This window comes from Miniopterus natalensis, chromosome 2 (assembly GCF_054644295.1).
Source record: "Miniopterus natalensis isolate mMinNat1 chromosome 2, mMinNat1.hap1, whole genome shotgun sequence".
NCBI classification, from domain to species: domain Eukaryota; kingdom Metazoa; phylum Chordata; class Mammalia; order Chiroptera; family Miniopteridae; genus Miniopterus; species Miniopterus natalensis.
Genome location: NC_142082.1, coordinates 143340890 through 143357300, shown reverse-complemented (window position 1 = coordinate 143357300; position 16411 = coordinate 143340890). Strand labels below are relative to the sequence as shown.

General features: G+C 47.0%; 1 protein-coding gene across 1 annotated transcript in view; it reads right to left on the bottom strand.

Moving 5' to 3' along the window:
• Positions 1-7395: 7395 nt before the first annotated feature.
• Positions 7396-16411, bottom strand: part of RND1 (Rho family GTPase 1) — a 30313-nt gene continuing 21297 nt past the window's right edge. The window contains exons 2-6 of the mRNA XM_016201221.2: positions 14014-14160; positions 13180-13267; positions 10178-10287; positions 9211-9345; positions 7396-8309 (exon numbers count right to left, since the gene is read on the bottom strand). Coding sequence (XP_016056707.1) covers positions 8064-8309; positions 9211-9345; positions 10178-10287; positions 13180-13267; positions 14014-14133 — 699 coding nt within the window. The 5' untranslated portion in view covers positions 14134-14160 and the 3' untranslated portion in view covers positions 7396-8063. The remainder of the gene's footprint in view (positions 8310-9210; positions 9346-10177; positions 10288-13179; positions 13268-14013; positions 14161-16411) is intronic.

Below are 16411 nucleotides of genomic sequence, written 5' to 3'. Positions count from 1 at the left end.
AGAGTATTTCACAATGAAGGTGGAACTATTCATTGTGCAGGACTATCCCAGGTTTAGGAGGACATTTTAGCAACCCGCAAAGATAACCCCCAGTGAGATTGACAGCAACACAACCCTAGTGGGGGACTTTAACACCCCACTGTCAACACTGGACAGATGAAGACAAAAAGTCAACAGGGAAACACAGACCTTAAATGACTCACTAGACCTAATGGATTTAATTGACATTTACAGAACATTTCATCCCAAAGCAGGAGAATACACATTCTTCTTAAGTGCACATGGAACATTCTCAAAAATAGACCACATGTTAGGGCACAAGGCAAGTCTCTATAAATTCAAGATTGAAATCATATCAAGCATCTTCTCAGATCATAATGCCATGAAATAGAAATCAACCACTATTAAAAAACTCAAAAAGTTTTTTAAAAAGGCCGGGCATGGCTCAGCGATTGAGCGTCGGCCTAGGATCCAGGCAATCGGGGTTCGATTCCCGGTCAGGGCACATGCTGATGTTGTGGGCTGCAGCTGATCAATGACTCTCATCATTGATGTTTCTGTCTCCCTCTCTCCCTCTCCTTTCCTCTCTCTGAAATCAATAAAGATATATATATTTTTTAAAAATTCAAAAATATTTAAACACATGGAGGCTAAATAGCATGCTATTAAACAATGAATGGGTTACCAATGAGATCAAGGAAGAAATCAAACACTTCATGGAAAAAATGAAAATGAACAGACAACAACCCAAAATCTATGGGACACAGTGAAAGCAGTCCTGAGAGGAAAATTCATAGCATTACAGGCCTATCTCAAGAAACAAGAAAAAGATCTAATGAACCACCTAACACAACAACTAAAAGAACTAGAATGAGAACAGCAAGAAAAGCCCCATGGAAGTAGAAGGAAGGAAATAATAAAGATCAGAGCAGAAATTAATGACATAGAGACTAAAAAAATAATACAAAAAAAATCAATGAAACCAAGAGCTGGTTCTTTGAAAAGATAAATAAGATTGATGCGTCTTTAGCCAGACTCACCAAGAAACAAAGAGAGAGGGCCCAAATTTAAAAAATCAGAAATGAAAGAGGTGATATAACAACCAACCCAATAGAAATACAAAGGATTATAAGAAAATACTATGAGCAACTATATGCCAACAAATTGGACAACATGGGTGAAATGGACAAATTCCTAGAAGCATATAACCTTCCAAAGCTGAATCAAGAAGAGGCAGAAAACCTGAATAGACCAATAACAACTAATGAAATTGAAGCAGTAATCAAAAAACTCCCAGTAAACAAAAGTCCTGGACCAGATGGATTTACAGGAGAGTTTTACCAAACATTCAAAGAATTAAACACCTATTCTATTCAAACTATTCCAGAAAATTCAAGAGGAAGGAAAACTCCCAAACTCTTTTATGAGGCCAGCATCATCCTACTCCCAAAACCAGATAAAGACACCACAAAGAAAGAAAATTACAGGCCAATATCCCTAATGAACATAGATGCTAAAATCCTCACTAAAATACTAGCAAACCGGATCCAGCAATACATTAAAAAGATCATACACCACAACCAAGTGGGATTTATTCTGGGGATGCAAGGCTGGTACAACATCCACAAATCAATAAATGTGATACATCACATAAGCAAAATAAAGGACAAAAATCATATGATCTTATCAATAGATGCATAAAAAGCATTCGACAAAATCCAGCACCCATTTCAGATAAAAACTCTCAGCAAAGTGGGAATAGAGGGATCATACCTCAACATAATAAAGGCCACATATGACAGACCTACAGCCAACATCATACTCAATGGTCAAAAACAAACCATTTCCTTCAAAAACAGGAACAAGACAGGGATGTCCACTTTCACCACTCTTATTCAACATAGTACTGGAAGTCCTTGCCACAGCCATCAGACAGGAAGAAAACATAAAAGGTATCTAAATTGGAAAGGAGAAAGTAAAACTGTCATTATTTGCAGATGACATGATATTGTACATAGAAAACCCTAAACACTCCATCAAAATACTACTAGATTTGATAAACAAATTTGGCAAGGTAGCTGGATACAAAATCAACATCCGGAAATCAATGGCATTCTTATACACTAACAATGAACTTTCAGAGAGAGAAACTAAAAAAAAATACCATTTACCATTGCAACTAAAAAAAAATGAGAACCTAGGAATAAACTTAACCAAGGATGTAAAAGACCTGTACTCGGAAAGCTACGGGACACTGAAAAAAAAAAAAAATAGAGGAAGATATAAACAAGTGGAAGTATATACCATGCTCATGGATTGGAAGAATTAATATCATTAAAATGTCCATACTACCCAAAGCAATTAATAAATTCAAGGCAATTCCTATTAAAATACCAACAGCATATTTCACAGATCTAGAACAAACATTTCAAAAATTTATATGGAACCAAAAAAGACCCCAAATAGCTGCAGCCATCTTGAGAAAAAAAGAACTGAGTGGAAGGGATCACATTACTGGACATCAAACTGTACTACAAAGCCATTGTAATCAAAATGGCCTGGAATTGGTACAACACCAGACATATAGACCAATGGAACAGAACAGAGACTCCAGAAATAGACCCACGCCATTATGGTCAGTTAATATTTGACAAAGGAGGCAAGAGCATCCAATGGAGTAAAAACAGTCTCTTCAATAAGTGGTGCTGGGAAAATTGGACAAATACATGCAAAAAACAAACAAACTAGACCACCAACTTTCACCATACACAAAAATAAACTCAAAATGGATAAAAGACTTAAATGTAAGTAGTGAAACCATAAAAATTCTGGAAGAAAACAGGCAGTAAAGTCAGACATCCCATGTAGTGGAATTTTCACTGATACATCTCCTAGGGCAAGAGAAACAAAAGAAAAAATAAGCAAATGGGACTACATCAAACTAAAAAGCTTCTGCACAGCAAAAGAAAACAGTCTCAAAATACAAAGGAACCTCATGGCCTGGGAAAACATATTTGCCAAGGATGTATCTGATAAGGGGCTAATTTCCAAAGTGTACAAAGAACTCATACTACTCAGCAAGAGAAAGACAAACAACCCAATTAAAAAATGGGCAAAGGACCTGAATAGACACTCCTCCAAAGAGGACATACAGATGGCCAAGAGACATATGAGAAAATGCTCAACGTCACTAATCATCAGAGAGATGAAAATTAAAACCACAATGAGGTATCACTTCACACCTGTCAGAATGGCTCCATCAACAAAACAACAAATGACATGTGCTGGTGAGGATGTGGAAAAAGGGGAGCCCTAGTACACTGCTGGTGGGAATTCAGACTGGTGCAGCCACTATGGAAAACAGCATGGAGGTTCCTCAAAAAATTAAAAATGGAGCTGCCTTTTGACCCAGTGATCCCACTTCTAGGAATATATCCTAAGAATCCTGAAACAGTAATCAGAAAGAATATATGCACCCCTATGTTCATAGCAGTGCAGTTTACAATAGCTAAGATCTGGAAACAGCTCAAGTACCCATCAGTAGATGAGTGGATAAAAAAAGCTGTGGGACATTTACACCATGGAATACTATGCAGCTGTAAAGAAGGATTTTATACCCTTTGGGACAGTATGGATGGACCTGGAAAATATTATGCTAAGTGAAATAAGCCAGGCAGAGAAAGACAAACATCACATGATCTCACTTACATGTGGAATCTAAAGAACTTAATAAACTGATGAACAGAAATGATTCAATGACATGGAAGCATAGATCAGACTGACAAATGTCAGAGGGATGGAGGAGGGTGGGTGGGTGGAGGGGGAGAGATTAACCAAAGAATTTATATGCATATATGCACAACCCAAGGACACAGACAATGGTGGGGAGAGGGACTGGGGGGGGGGGATGGAACGAGGTGGAATGGGTCATTGGGGAGAAAAAGGGACATCTGTAATATTTTAAACAAACAAACAAAAATATAACCCCCAGTGATTGTGACAACCCAAAATCAGGCCACACAAGGGATTCCAAGGGCCTCCAGGAAAGATGCTATCTCCTGGGCAGTGGCACTTGTTTTCTCGACACTCCAGATAGGACCCTGGCTTCCTCATTTTCTTGCCCTTTGGAATCTGGCCAGTTATTGGACTATCTTCATATTTTTCTTCTTCTTCATACCCCCCCCCGCCCCGAGTCCTCCACTGGATTTTTTCCCCCCCAAACTGTATGTTCACTTTGTTTTCTTTGATCTTATCATTTATAATTCTCACCCCACGCCCACCCCCCAGCCAAACAAAAACCTAGCAACTTCTAGAATGGGTTTAAATAGATACCAGGAAGTATCTTAATGCCTCCTTCCTTCCCATTTTCCCATCATCAGCTTTTTATTTTATTTTATTTTTAAATATGTTTTATTAATTTCAGAGAGAGGAAGGGAGACAGAGAGAGAGAGACTGAAACATCAATAATAAGAGTCATCCATTGGCTGCCTCCCCCCACTCCCTCCCTACTGGAGATGGAGCCGAAGCCCCTGCATGTGCCCTGAGTGGGAATCCGACCAAATCCAACCGTGATCTCCTCGTTCATGGGTCAAAGCTCAACCACTGAGCCACGCCAGTCGGCCCCCATCATCAGCTCTTTAAAAATCCTCACCCAAGGATATATTTACTGATTTGAGAGAGAAAGGAAGAGAGAGAAAGAGAGAGAGAGACATCACATGTTCCGCAACTTGGGATGGAACCAGAAACCTTTTGGTGTATAAGAAAGACGACATTCCAACTGTGCCACCCAGCCAGGCAGCTTTTTTGTTTCAATTCCATATGGCTATAGGGCTTTTCTCTCTGAATATATGTTCAGTTCTCCTCAAGTAGAGCCTCAGGATAGACCCAAACAATCCCAAAGTCCTGAGCATCGTGCACAGTTGCCCAAGGGAGAGGTACCCTTCTGCGCTTCTAGTTCTGCAGTCTTGGACCTGCAGCAGAATTCTACCTGAGACAGAACTGAAGGGGAAGTAGTCTATTATGTGTAATTCACCCAGTGAACACTGGAGGGCCATCCAGTCACAAAATGGAACCCCAACTAACAATCAGATGAAAGCTGTTGCCAAATCTTTAAGAGAGCAGTTATTTACTGAAAATCTTCTAAGTGCCCAACTCTGTGCTGGACATTTAACTTACATTACTTATATTATTGAGTTCTAATAACAGTATGGGATGGGTATTACCTCCACTTTACTGATAAGATTGTGGCCCCCAAAAATTAATTATGCCTTCAAGGGCCACATATTTAAAAGAATGAAGCCAGGATTCAACTTCAGAGTCCATGCTCTTTCCTTATATCCAGATAACCATTCATCATCATCTTTAAAAATGGGTAAATAATTGAAACCCAGAAAAGTGATGAAGCTTGTCCAAGTTCATAGTGGCAGTCCCCTAATACTTGTGCACACCTCTCTCATAAATGATACATGTAACACACTGAGCTGAAAAGATGCTTGTTTGGCTCAGCCAGCATGGCTCAGTGGTTAAGCATCTACCTATGAACAAGGAAGTCCTGGTTCAATTCCCAGTCAGGGCACGTGCCCAGGTTGCAGGCTCCATCCCCAAGGGGGGCGTGCAGGAGGCAGCCAATCAATGACTCTCTCTCATCACTGGTGTTTCTCTCTCTCTCTCCCTCTCCCTCTCCCTTTCTCCCTGAAATCAATAAAAACATATATTTTTAAAAAAAGAAAAAGATACTTGTCTGTGCCCGCCGGTGTGGCTCAGTTGGTTGAGTGGCACCCCATGCACCAGGAGATCACAGGCTCATTTCCCATTCATGACAGGTGCCCAGATTGTGGCTTAATCCCCACTGAGGGGAGGAGGTGGCCAATTGGTGTTTCTATCTCTCCTTCTCCCTTTCTAAAATCAATTTTTTTTTACAAACATATTTAAAAGATTCTTGTCCTAACCTGCTAGTTCTTTCACAAACATGCATCTTTGGAGATGGAGACAGAGGGACTATGCTCTAGTGAGGACTAGTAGAGTCCCCTTTTTAGGTACAACGTGGCTAGCAGTAATGGGCCATGGGATTATAGTTAACATTGAGACTCTGTTTGAATCTTGATTCCAATTCCACTACATAAAAGCAGTATGGTCTCATGCAAGTTATGTGGCATCTCTGGTTTTTCTATTTCCTCATTTATAAAATAGTAATACTACTATAACTTGCCTCACAGGGTAGAATAGTAGAGCAGTGAAAAGTGCATGTTCTGGAGCCAGGTTGCCTGGATTTGCATCCAGTTTCTACCACTTTCTGGCTGTGTGACCTTGGGCACATAAACTAATTTCTCTGAACCTGTTTCCTTGCCTGTTAAAATGAGGTAGATAGTACTCCATAGGAATAAATAACATATAAAGAACTCATAAGCATCTCTGACCCACAGTAAACATTTAACAAATGTTAGCTATTATCATTTATGAGATTAAAGGTGATAATGTTGGTAAAGTTATCAGCATAGTGCTGAGCACACAGTAAGTACTCAATACCTAGTAGCTTGCTATTTTCAGCACACTATACTTGGAAAAAAGAGCTATAAGTCACTGAAGAAAAGGGAAGCTAAGGCCCTTGAGGTGCCATCAACAGGCAATGGAATTGGAAGGTGAAGAAAGCAGAAAACATCATCTCTCTTTGAACTTACAGACCAGAACTCCAGGACCCTCCCAAACTTGGCTTCAGTGTGTCTACCTGCAGGGGTTGAGATCTCAGCAGCTTGGATCCTCTGATTTCACCAAACCTATCTCTCCTCTAGACTCTCTGGGGCAATGTTTCTCAACCAGGAGTGATTTTGCCCCAGGGGACATTTAGCAATATCTGGAATCATTTTTGGTTATGACAACTGGGGGAGGGGGGGTGCTACTGACATCTAACAGGTAGAGGCCAGGGATGCTAAACCTCCTCCAATGCTCAGGACAGCACCCACAGCAAACATTACCTAGTCTACAATGTTTTTAGATCCAAGTTTGAGGAATCCTGCCCTCAGGCTAAGGAGATCTTCAGTGGCTTACTGGGACTTGTGTGGGGTTGGGGGTTAGGTGGGGTTGGGAGGAGAGGGAGGAGATCTTGTTGGAGGTACCCGGAACAGTGGAGGCAGCCACCCTGCATCCCACAGAAGGGGCCCCAGTGCAGCTTTTTCCTCATAATTAATGACCAAAGGAAACATAAAGAAACTAAGAAAATGGAGCCAACTTCTTTATATGTTATATTTTTCATTAATAAATAGGTTTTCTTCTTTAAACACAGAACATATAACAGATTGAAACATCCCCCCTCCCCCCATTCCAAAGACAAGAGTCTATAAAACAAATGCCAGCTGTACTGCCCTAAGGGCAGAAAAAGTCTGGTGACCCCCACCCAGCCCTGCCCCCTGCAGCACCACCACCCCCACACTGCAAGAGAAGGGGGTCCAGGGCTTCTCCCTTGGACCCTGGGGACTTAGGTGAGAAGCATGTGAATGTATAATGTCACCTCTCCATGAGGCATGGGCTATGCGAAGATGAGGTTTCCTTCTCCTTGGCTCTGACCAGCTCCTGCCCTTCTGAATTCAGTTATGAAGCACCTGGGCTCAGCTCCCAAGGGAGCTGCCTCCTTGCTTCCCCACTCTCCACTCCTCTGTGGCCTCCTCAGAGGGGAAGGGAAGGGCTCAGGGCCCCCTCCCATCCCCTGGCCTGCATGGGAACGCTGGGTGGAAGAGGCATGATGCTGAAGGTGAAACTCCTGTGGGCCCCTGAGCCCATGAGGCCAGCATGCCCCCTACACCCCACACCTTTCCTTTGGGGCACTGGGGCAGCTGCCCCCTCCACGGCCTAGCGCCTGGCTTGGGGTGTGATGGTTCTTTCTCAGTGTCAGGTCCTCAAGCCGGGCCTGGCTCTTTGCTCGTCCCATTCTTGTCTCCTTCCAAGCCCTCATTGTGGCAGTCTGAAAAACTCGTTGTCCAGTGTCCTCAACAGTCTCATCCTCCCTCTCCCCGCGCCTCTGCAACCCAAGGGAGGAAGTGGGAGGTTGTCTCCCCTCTCCAACCCCCACTTCACATAATGGAACAGCTTTTGGCCTTTTCCTTCTTGAAGGTAGAAGAGATGAGTTCAGAACGACTAGGGAGGTGGAGCAGTCGCTTGGAGAAGCTTCGGACAGGGCTCTTCGGGGGCATCGGGCTGGGCTTGTTCAGACACACCATGGATGCCGTCCGGAAGATGCTGTGGATACTCTTCTCCGAGGTGAAAGCCGAGCCTTCCAGGTAGATTTCCGCACCCAGCTGCTTGGCTATTGCACAGCCCTGCAGGGGGAGGGGGAGTGAGATCACCAATGCAGCAGTCCAAAAGGCTCTGAAACACTGCCTCCTGTGGTTCGTGGTACTCCCCGGAGCTACTCCAGATGGGCCCCAACTGCCAGTCTCCCACCACCCCCCTCTGCTAATTATCTTCTGAAGGTGAAGCCTGACAGCACCTTAGAATCACCTGGGACACTTTTAAAACCATTTTGATGCCCGAACAAGTAAATCAGAATGTCTGGGGGTAGGGCCTAGGCATTAGCGTTTTTAAAAGCTCACTAGATGAGTCTAATGTGAAACACTGGTTTAAAAGAAATGAACCTTTACTTCTATGTGCATAAGAAATTATCCAGGGAGCCTGGCCGGGCGTGGCTCAGAGGTTAAGCATCGACCTAGGACCCAGGCAATCAGGGTTCGATTCCCGATCAGGGCACATGCCCGTGTTGCGGGCTTGAGCAATGACTCTTTCATCATTGATGTTTCTCTCTCTTTCTCTCTCTCTCTCCCTCTCCTTTCCTCTCTCTGAAATCAATAAAGATATATTTTTAAAAAACAACAAAAAAAACCCAGAAATTATCCAGGGATTTCAGTAAAAATGCAATTCCCATATCTTTCTCCCAGATATGGATCCAGGAATTCTAATAAGCACCTCTAGTGATTCTAATGCAGGTGGTGCACCAAAAACAATCTGAGAAACACAGGAACGGCTCACCTGCTGACCTATAGCATAAATCTGAGTAAATGAGTATCGCCTCTGTCCAGGTGACTAGTTGCTGATTATAGATGGCCCCCCAGAATACCAATTCTCTCTTGCCATTGTGAGAGAGTTTGACCAAGGGCCACATTTCAAATCCTTTGCCTATAGCCTTCTCCAGCCCACCCTCAACACACAATGGTGTTCACACACCTGCTCATATGAGATGGGTGCCTGCTTCTGGTGGGACAGCTCCATCAGAGTGCTCAGGTCTGTTCGCAGGTCTGTCTTGCAGCCAATAAGCAAAACACGGGTGCTGGGACAATAATCTAGGATTTCCGTCCTCCACTGAAGAGCCACACAAGGTTAGGGGGAAGGAAGGAGGAAGGACAATCAGTGGATGACAGATACCCAGGGAAGCCCAGTTGGCAACAACACATACACCGTACAGCTTATTACCAGCCCAGCCATCCCTCTGAGTCACAGCATCGCCACTGCACACATTACATCATCTTCCAGTCTGTGAGGACTTTGGGGCCACAGGAATGCTGCCCCAAGAGCCTGTCCCCTCATTCAACAGCCCAGTCACCAGAGAAAGCACTGGGGTAAATCTCTTCCCACTCTCTGCCAAGCTTATGAGCCTGGATCTGGGTCCTCAATCCAGTCAAAGGGCTCCACAAGTCCAGAAAGCCAGGAGGAAGCCAACCAGTCTCTTCCCAAGGGAAGGAAATAGGCCCAGAGCCTTCTCAGAAACTAGGCTAGTTCCACAAGGCATCCTGGGACTCCTCAGTATGGTCGGATTTTGCCACCCAGACCTAGGGATTTCCTATCAGCAGTTCTGCTCAGGCCTGCCTGGTTTGTCCAGTCCCAGTGGGCCCGGGATCAAAGTCTGTAGAAGTTGCCTCCAAAAGATTCTCTGACTCTCAATCCTTCACTTCTTGAGTCTTCACCACCACCCTCCTTTGCTGGGCCTCTGGCAGAGTAGTATAGGACAGGGACAGGGGCAGGAGATCTGGGTTCTAGTCCCAGAGCTACAGCTAATGGTGTGGCCTTAGGCAAATTTCTTCCTTCCCTGGCCTCAGTTTCTTTCTGTTACACAAGAGGATTAGATGACAAGGTCCTCAAGGTTCCTTTCTGTTCTCAAGCTGAGCTAGAGATTGTAGAGTTTATCTAGACCTACCTTCTTGAGTGCACTATCCACGGTCTCTGGGCGGCTGATATCAAAGCACAGTAATACTGCATCAGAGTCGCTGTAGCAGAGTGGACGGACATTGTCATAGTAGGGAGATCCTGTTGTAGGGGAGAAAGAGCTGATAATGAGCCATGGCATTTTCCCTCCTCTACAGGCCTAAACCCAAAGAGCACTGGGAATGCCATTCTTGGTCCCTTAGGCTAGTTGGCCCCACCTATCTCCCAAGGGAAGCTTCTGCAGCATGGAAGCTGGGGAGCTGACCACCTGCCAGAAGGCAGTGCAAGAATATAATTTTCTTTAGCCCTGAAAAAGGGAAAGGGGGAAAAATATAAGGGCGGTAGAGCATAATATGACCCTGTCTGGGTTTCCTACTGTGGGCTTAATTTAAGGGCTGCTAGTTCTCTGAGTCCCATAGGAGGGTGCTCCCGCCCCTGCAGAAACCAGGGCTTGTTTAGGGTCTCCTCTTTTCTAGAGTCTGCCGGCTGCCCAACCTCTGCCCCCTTCTTCTGCTCCAAGGTTCTCCCCAAGGAAGAAACAAACCTGCCTGTTATATAACTGGCTGCCCTGCTTGTTTGCCATGGGGTCAGAACTCTAAGAGGCTGGAGGGATTCAGTGCCCTGCTCTTCCTCTACCCAAATCAGCTTACACTGAAAAGGGCAAAAAGAAAGCTGTAGCCCCTATCCCCCCCAGATCTCAGGGAGACAGTCTCAAAGATAGTAGCACCCATAGCTGGGGATTTAGAGTAAGGGTCCTTCACTGGGAGGGCAGTAGGCAATGCAGACCCAGGTGGTCTCATATGGGAGAATGCCAGGAGCTGAGCCTGCCCCCCTCCACCCTGGGAAGGAACAGTAGCAGATTTGGAACCCAGACAATCCGTGCTCAGAATAGCAAGCAGCCCCTCTCTCTGCACCACAATTGCCATGGAAACTGGGGGGAATCCAAGTGGGGAGGGGGTTGGTTGGTAAAAAAAAAAAAAAAAAAGTAAAGGGGAGTTGGGATAGCTGCCTGCTCTTTCAGCAATCTGCCACCATCCCCTCTCTGAGGTGGGGTCTATCACCGCAGCACTGAGCAGAGGGAGCACTGCAGCACTGGGGAGGGGGAGGGGAGGAGGCCTCCATTCTGGCTCCATGCAATCCCCCTCCCCTAAGACCAGCAAGTGAATAACGGGAGCAGGTTCCACCCTGGCCCCAATGTTGGGAAGCCCCATCCCACACTCAGCTGCCACTTCCTCCTTCCTCATGGGCAACTAATTTGAAAGAGGGAGTATGAGGATGCCTGATAGCCTACATCCTTTTGGAAACTGGAGGGTGGGATGGGGTGGGGTGGGGATTCGACATAGGAAATGGAGACCACCTTGCTGATTTTCCATTATCTGGATTGGAATTCAAAGGCTGCATTCTGGCTGTGGGAGGAAGGAGGAAGCAGCAGGAAGTAATGGTGGGGAGGGGGGAGTGGCGCTTTGGGGCGGTGGTAGTGGAAAGAGACAAGCTGCAGTAAGATCCTGGGAAGATTGAAAGGTGGGCAGGGTACAGCAAATGCAAAAGCATACATCATGCAGCCAACTGCGTGCCAGTCGGATCCAGCCAGCACAGTGCAGTCCAGGATAACCAGCACCCTGCCTCCCAACCCCTGGAACTGCAGCTGAGAAAGCAGAGCAGGTTGAGGAATTTTTGTTTTGCCATGTTTTTGGGGGGGAGGGGGAAGCAAGGGGAAGTCTCATTTTCTGTTTACCTATCCCATCCCCTACCCCAAATCTTTTCAGACCTCAAAATTGGATCATGGTAACAACAGCTCTTTGGAGAAGCTGCACAGTATATTTATTGTATGTAACAGGAAACCCCTAGTGATTTATATAGTTCCTCTTTAAACTCAGCCTGAATATGCATTTTTAGAGAGGAGTGGATTTTCTTTCTCCTATTCCTGGCTTTTAGTCCTTAATTACAACTCTGAACCCAGTCTATTTAAAAAGGATAGGGGTAAGGGGTAAAGAGATAATGGGCTGGGGTCAAAATCAATGCAAGGGATAGCCTAGCACTGAGGGTTTGGGGTTGAGAGGCTGGAAAGATATTGCTTCCTACATCCCAGAAAGACAGGGCACTTCTACCTCAGCCCAGTTTGGGGAAAATGGTCAGAGCCAACACTCCCCCTCCTGCCACTATCTACAATGTGACTGCCCCATATTAAGCCATCTCCCCACCCTCCAAAGCATCAATGATGCATCACTTCAGCCCTGAGCCGCAGCGGTATGACCAGCGGTATGACGAGTGGAACTGAGCTGCGGCAGGCGGACAGCGGTGGCCCTGCCTGCCTGCTGAGCCGAGGTGGAATGCAGGAGAGAAAACTGAATCGGGAGCAATATTTCCCCCCAAGCAGGCTTGTCTCCCTGCCTCAACTACAACTGCCTCCAGCAGCACTGCCTCTGCCTTATCTGGCTTTGCTCTGGGGCAGTAAAGCCTGTGTGTGTGTGTGTGTGTGTGTGTGTGTGTGTGTGTGTGTGTGTGTGTCTGTGTGTGTGTGTGTCTGTGTGTGTGTGTGTGTGTCTGTGTGTGTGTGTGTGTCTGTGTGTGGTGTGTGTGTGTAGTAAAGCCTGTGTGTGTGTGTGTGTGTGTGTGTGTGTGTGTGTCAGGGCAGTAAAGCCTCTGTGTGTGTGTGTGTCTCGGGGCGTGAAAACGGAGAAGCCCTGTGTGACTGCCCCCAAGAAATATTCAGGGATTCATTCACTTCACCATCCAGCCCTCTGAAGGATGGAGCTAGACCCAGAGAAATGAGTGGCTTCTGAGGTTCTTCCATTCTGCACTCCTGGACCAGCCAACTGAGTTGACCAGGCCCCTCCCCCTAAACCCAACCAAGGAATCTTCAGGTCCCCTTCTTTTAGTTTCCTGGCAAGCACCATACTACTCCCCATCAGAGGGGAAAACAACTGCAAAAAATCAGCAGCTGCAGCAGCCCACTGGAGGTGGGAAGGGGGCATTTGGGGCCAGCAGACTTACCTGAGGTGTCCCAGAGACTAAGCTCCACTCTCTGTTCCTCTGTCTCCAAGCAGGCTGTGTAATTCTCAAACACGGTGGGCACATATGTCTGTGAAAAGAGAGGAACTATTCATACCCTGGGCCCCCTGCCCTCTAGTTAGTACTGGCTACACAAAAAGCCACTTACCCTAGTGAGATGCCAAAGTGGCCAGGAGGGGATACCTGGGGCAGGAGGCAGGGGCATGTAGAGGAATGGGCACTTCGCTCCATCAAATTAAGATATGGGAATGACTTTCAACCAGGGACAAGCCCCCCATATTTTAGATGGTCAGGGGCACCGACACACACAATTCCTCTCATCCCCAGATTTGTCTGTCTCCCAATTTCAGAGTCACAAGTCAATTCTGGCTCTTTATCGTCTCCCACAAGCCCCCTGGACCAGGTCAGCAGAAAGGAGCAGCAGGAGGCTGCCGGGAGCTATGCTCACAGAACCTTTGAGGTTGGGGTGAAGGGGCGGGCAGGTATTGTGTCAAGAAACCCCGGCTTCTCAAATGCCTCCAGTCCCCTCTCCCGAGAGCAGGCTCCGGGACGAAGGGAGGTAGGAGGGGACTCGATCGGGGCCTATGGGTGAAGAGGTGAGGAGGAGCCAGCGGGGCGGCAGAAGTGGAACAGGTCTCAGGGGGAAGCTAAGGCAGGGCGGTCTTCCAGCCAGAAAGCGGCTGAGGGCAGGGCGGAGTGGGGTGGGGTGCAGTGGAGAAAGGAAAACAGCTCCCCGGACAGGTGGGCATCTACGCCCGGGGCAGGCGAGCAGGCAGGCGAGGAGAAAAGCTGGCCAGGGGCGGACGAGCAGCTCACCTCGGGGTAGCAGTCCTTCGCTAACACCTGTAACATCGCTGTCTTCCCACACTGAACGTCCCCCACCAGGACGAGCTTACATCTGGCCACGACTGGCTGGGCGGCCCGTCTTTCCTTCATGGCTGCAGCCTCCGCGGGACTCGGACTCTGGTTCAGAGAGGAGAGGGCTGCGCCAGGTGCGTCTCAATACAAACCTAGACGGATTCCCTGCCTCGCTCCAACTGAACAGGAGGCCGGCACAGCCCCTTTATATCGGCCTGGATGAGCCAATCACAAGAGGAGGCGGACCCTGTCACGGCCAATCCCTAAGGTGGGATCTCCTCCAGCAGCCAATGGTAGGAGGATCTGAGTCAGCGCCCTCTTCCTCCCTTTCTTTTCTCTTAAAGCTGCACCTTCCTCTGAAAGGGGATTCCCACGTTTTGCATTAGTATTAGGGAGGAGGAAAGGGGCTTGAAGCCACATGTAGTGGTCTTAAGTGTCCACCAATTAGTGTCCAAAACAATGTTAGTCGTGAATGCAGAAAGTGAGGTCAAGCTGGAGTTGTTCCAGAAAAGCAGGACCTGCCTTAACTACAGACAGGTGGCACCCCCAGGTGGAGGTGGGGGCAGAGATCTCTGACCTCTTTGTTCCCTCTAATCCCCATCCAAACCAGTTCCCACTCTTGGCTTCCCCTCCCAGAAGCTTCTACTCTAAGCCTTTATTAGCTCCTGCTGTTTCCCTTTCAATTCCTGAGTCTCTTCCTCAGGAATCACCTTCACCAAAAATAAATAAATAAAATAGTCTTCTCGCATCATCTGGAAAAACCCCACACAGGCCCTGACCCAGAGATGGGCAGAGTGAAAGGAATGAGAGAGTCTGGCAAATGGGGTTGGGAGAAGAGACCAGAACAAAGCAAACAAAGTCACCGTCTGTTTGGACAGACAATCTCTCACCCCATGCCTGGCAGGAGCTGCTTAGGGGTGTTTGTTCTGCTGCCTGAGTTCAGCTCCCTGGATGAATCAGGCACAAGTCCAGTTCCAGGTGACACCTACTGATACAAACACACTGCGTGTGTCACCTGATTAAAGTCCAGACTGGGCCTGGGATTTGGGATTAGAAAACTGGAGGGGAACCTAAGGTTGAGATGAGCTACATAACTGCCTACATAACCTGCCCCTCAGAGTCCTTGCAACTTAAGGTCCCGATCCACTAGACAGAGCCATGGGATGTACACAGCTGGAACAACTCACTGCTTATTCACGAACCAAGACAGCTCAAATAAGGACTTGTGGGGATCAGGGATTAAAGTAAGAATGACGGGCCCGGCCGGGTGTGGCTCAGTGGTTGAGTGTCCACCTAGGATCCAGGCAATCGGGGTTCGATTCCCGGTCAGGGCACATGCCCAGTTGCGGGCTCGATCAATGACTCTCTCATCATTGATGTTTCTCTCTCTCTCTCTCTCTCTCTCTCTCTCTCCTTCTCCTTTCCTCTCTCTAAAATCAATAAAGATATATTTTTAAAAAAATAAAATAAAAATAAAGTAAGAATGACGGTAAGCAAAAGTGAAGGCAATCCAGAGTTCATCTGTAGGTCCCTTCACCTTGGTGAGCCCAGTGCCTCCGGAGAAATCCCTGAGTCTTGTTCCATCTGAGCTTACTCTTAATTCACCATCATTGCTGCCCCTCCCAGGGATGTTTTCCCTGTTATAAAGGATGTTTAAAAGCCTTCCCTAGACCCAAAGGGACAGATCTCTAGGGGTGAGATTTCCAATTCCCACTATAGGCAGGAGAATGGATGGTATTTTGAGAATGTAGCCTAGCCAGTGTGTCTCCTGTCAAATCCTGTGGCACCCAAGCCCACAGTCCATGTTTGCCTGAGAACTCTGAAGCCAAGGCCCGCACTGTCCTCCACCCATCTCCTCAGGCCCCTCTGCCCAGGGTCAGGAATCAGCTAAGGGGGTGTCTAAGGTAGAAAGAGAATTATCCAGGTGCTGCCATCCTCTTCCAGGCTCTCTGGAATCTCTCCTCCCTACCTTTCCCCAGGTCTCAGATAATGCTCCATCTATAGAATTTGTCCTCTACTTGCCCTTTTTCAGCAGCCTGACAGCTTCTCTGAGCTGCCCATAAGTATGGTTTGGGAGAGTTCCAGGAACAGCTGTAAGATCGTGGGCTGCCTCAACCTGGAGTCCTTTCCCTTGGCCTGACCTTTTCCTCCTGCTCCCCACCCTCAGACTTCTCTGGACTCAGTTCTCAAGGCACCAGTGGGTCTCCCACACATCCCGTGAACCCTTACGGATTCCCTCTGGCTTTAGCTCCTGCTCCCTGGCATTCTTTACCAGCCTCCCCTACCCACATGCCCTCCACCAGCCACTCCAAAAAAAATTCAGTGTAAGTGAAAACCGTTCCTGCTATGCAAACAG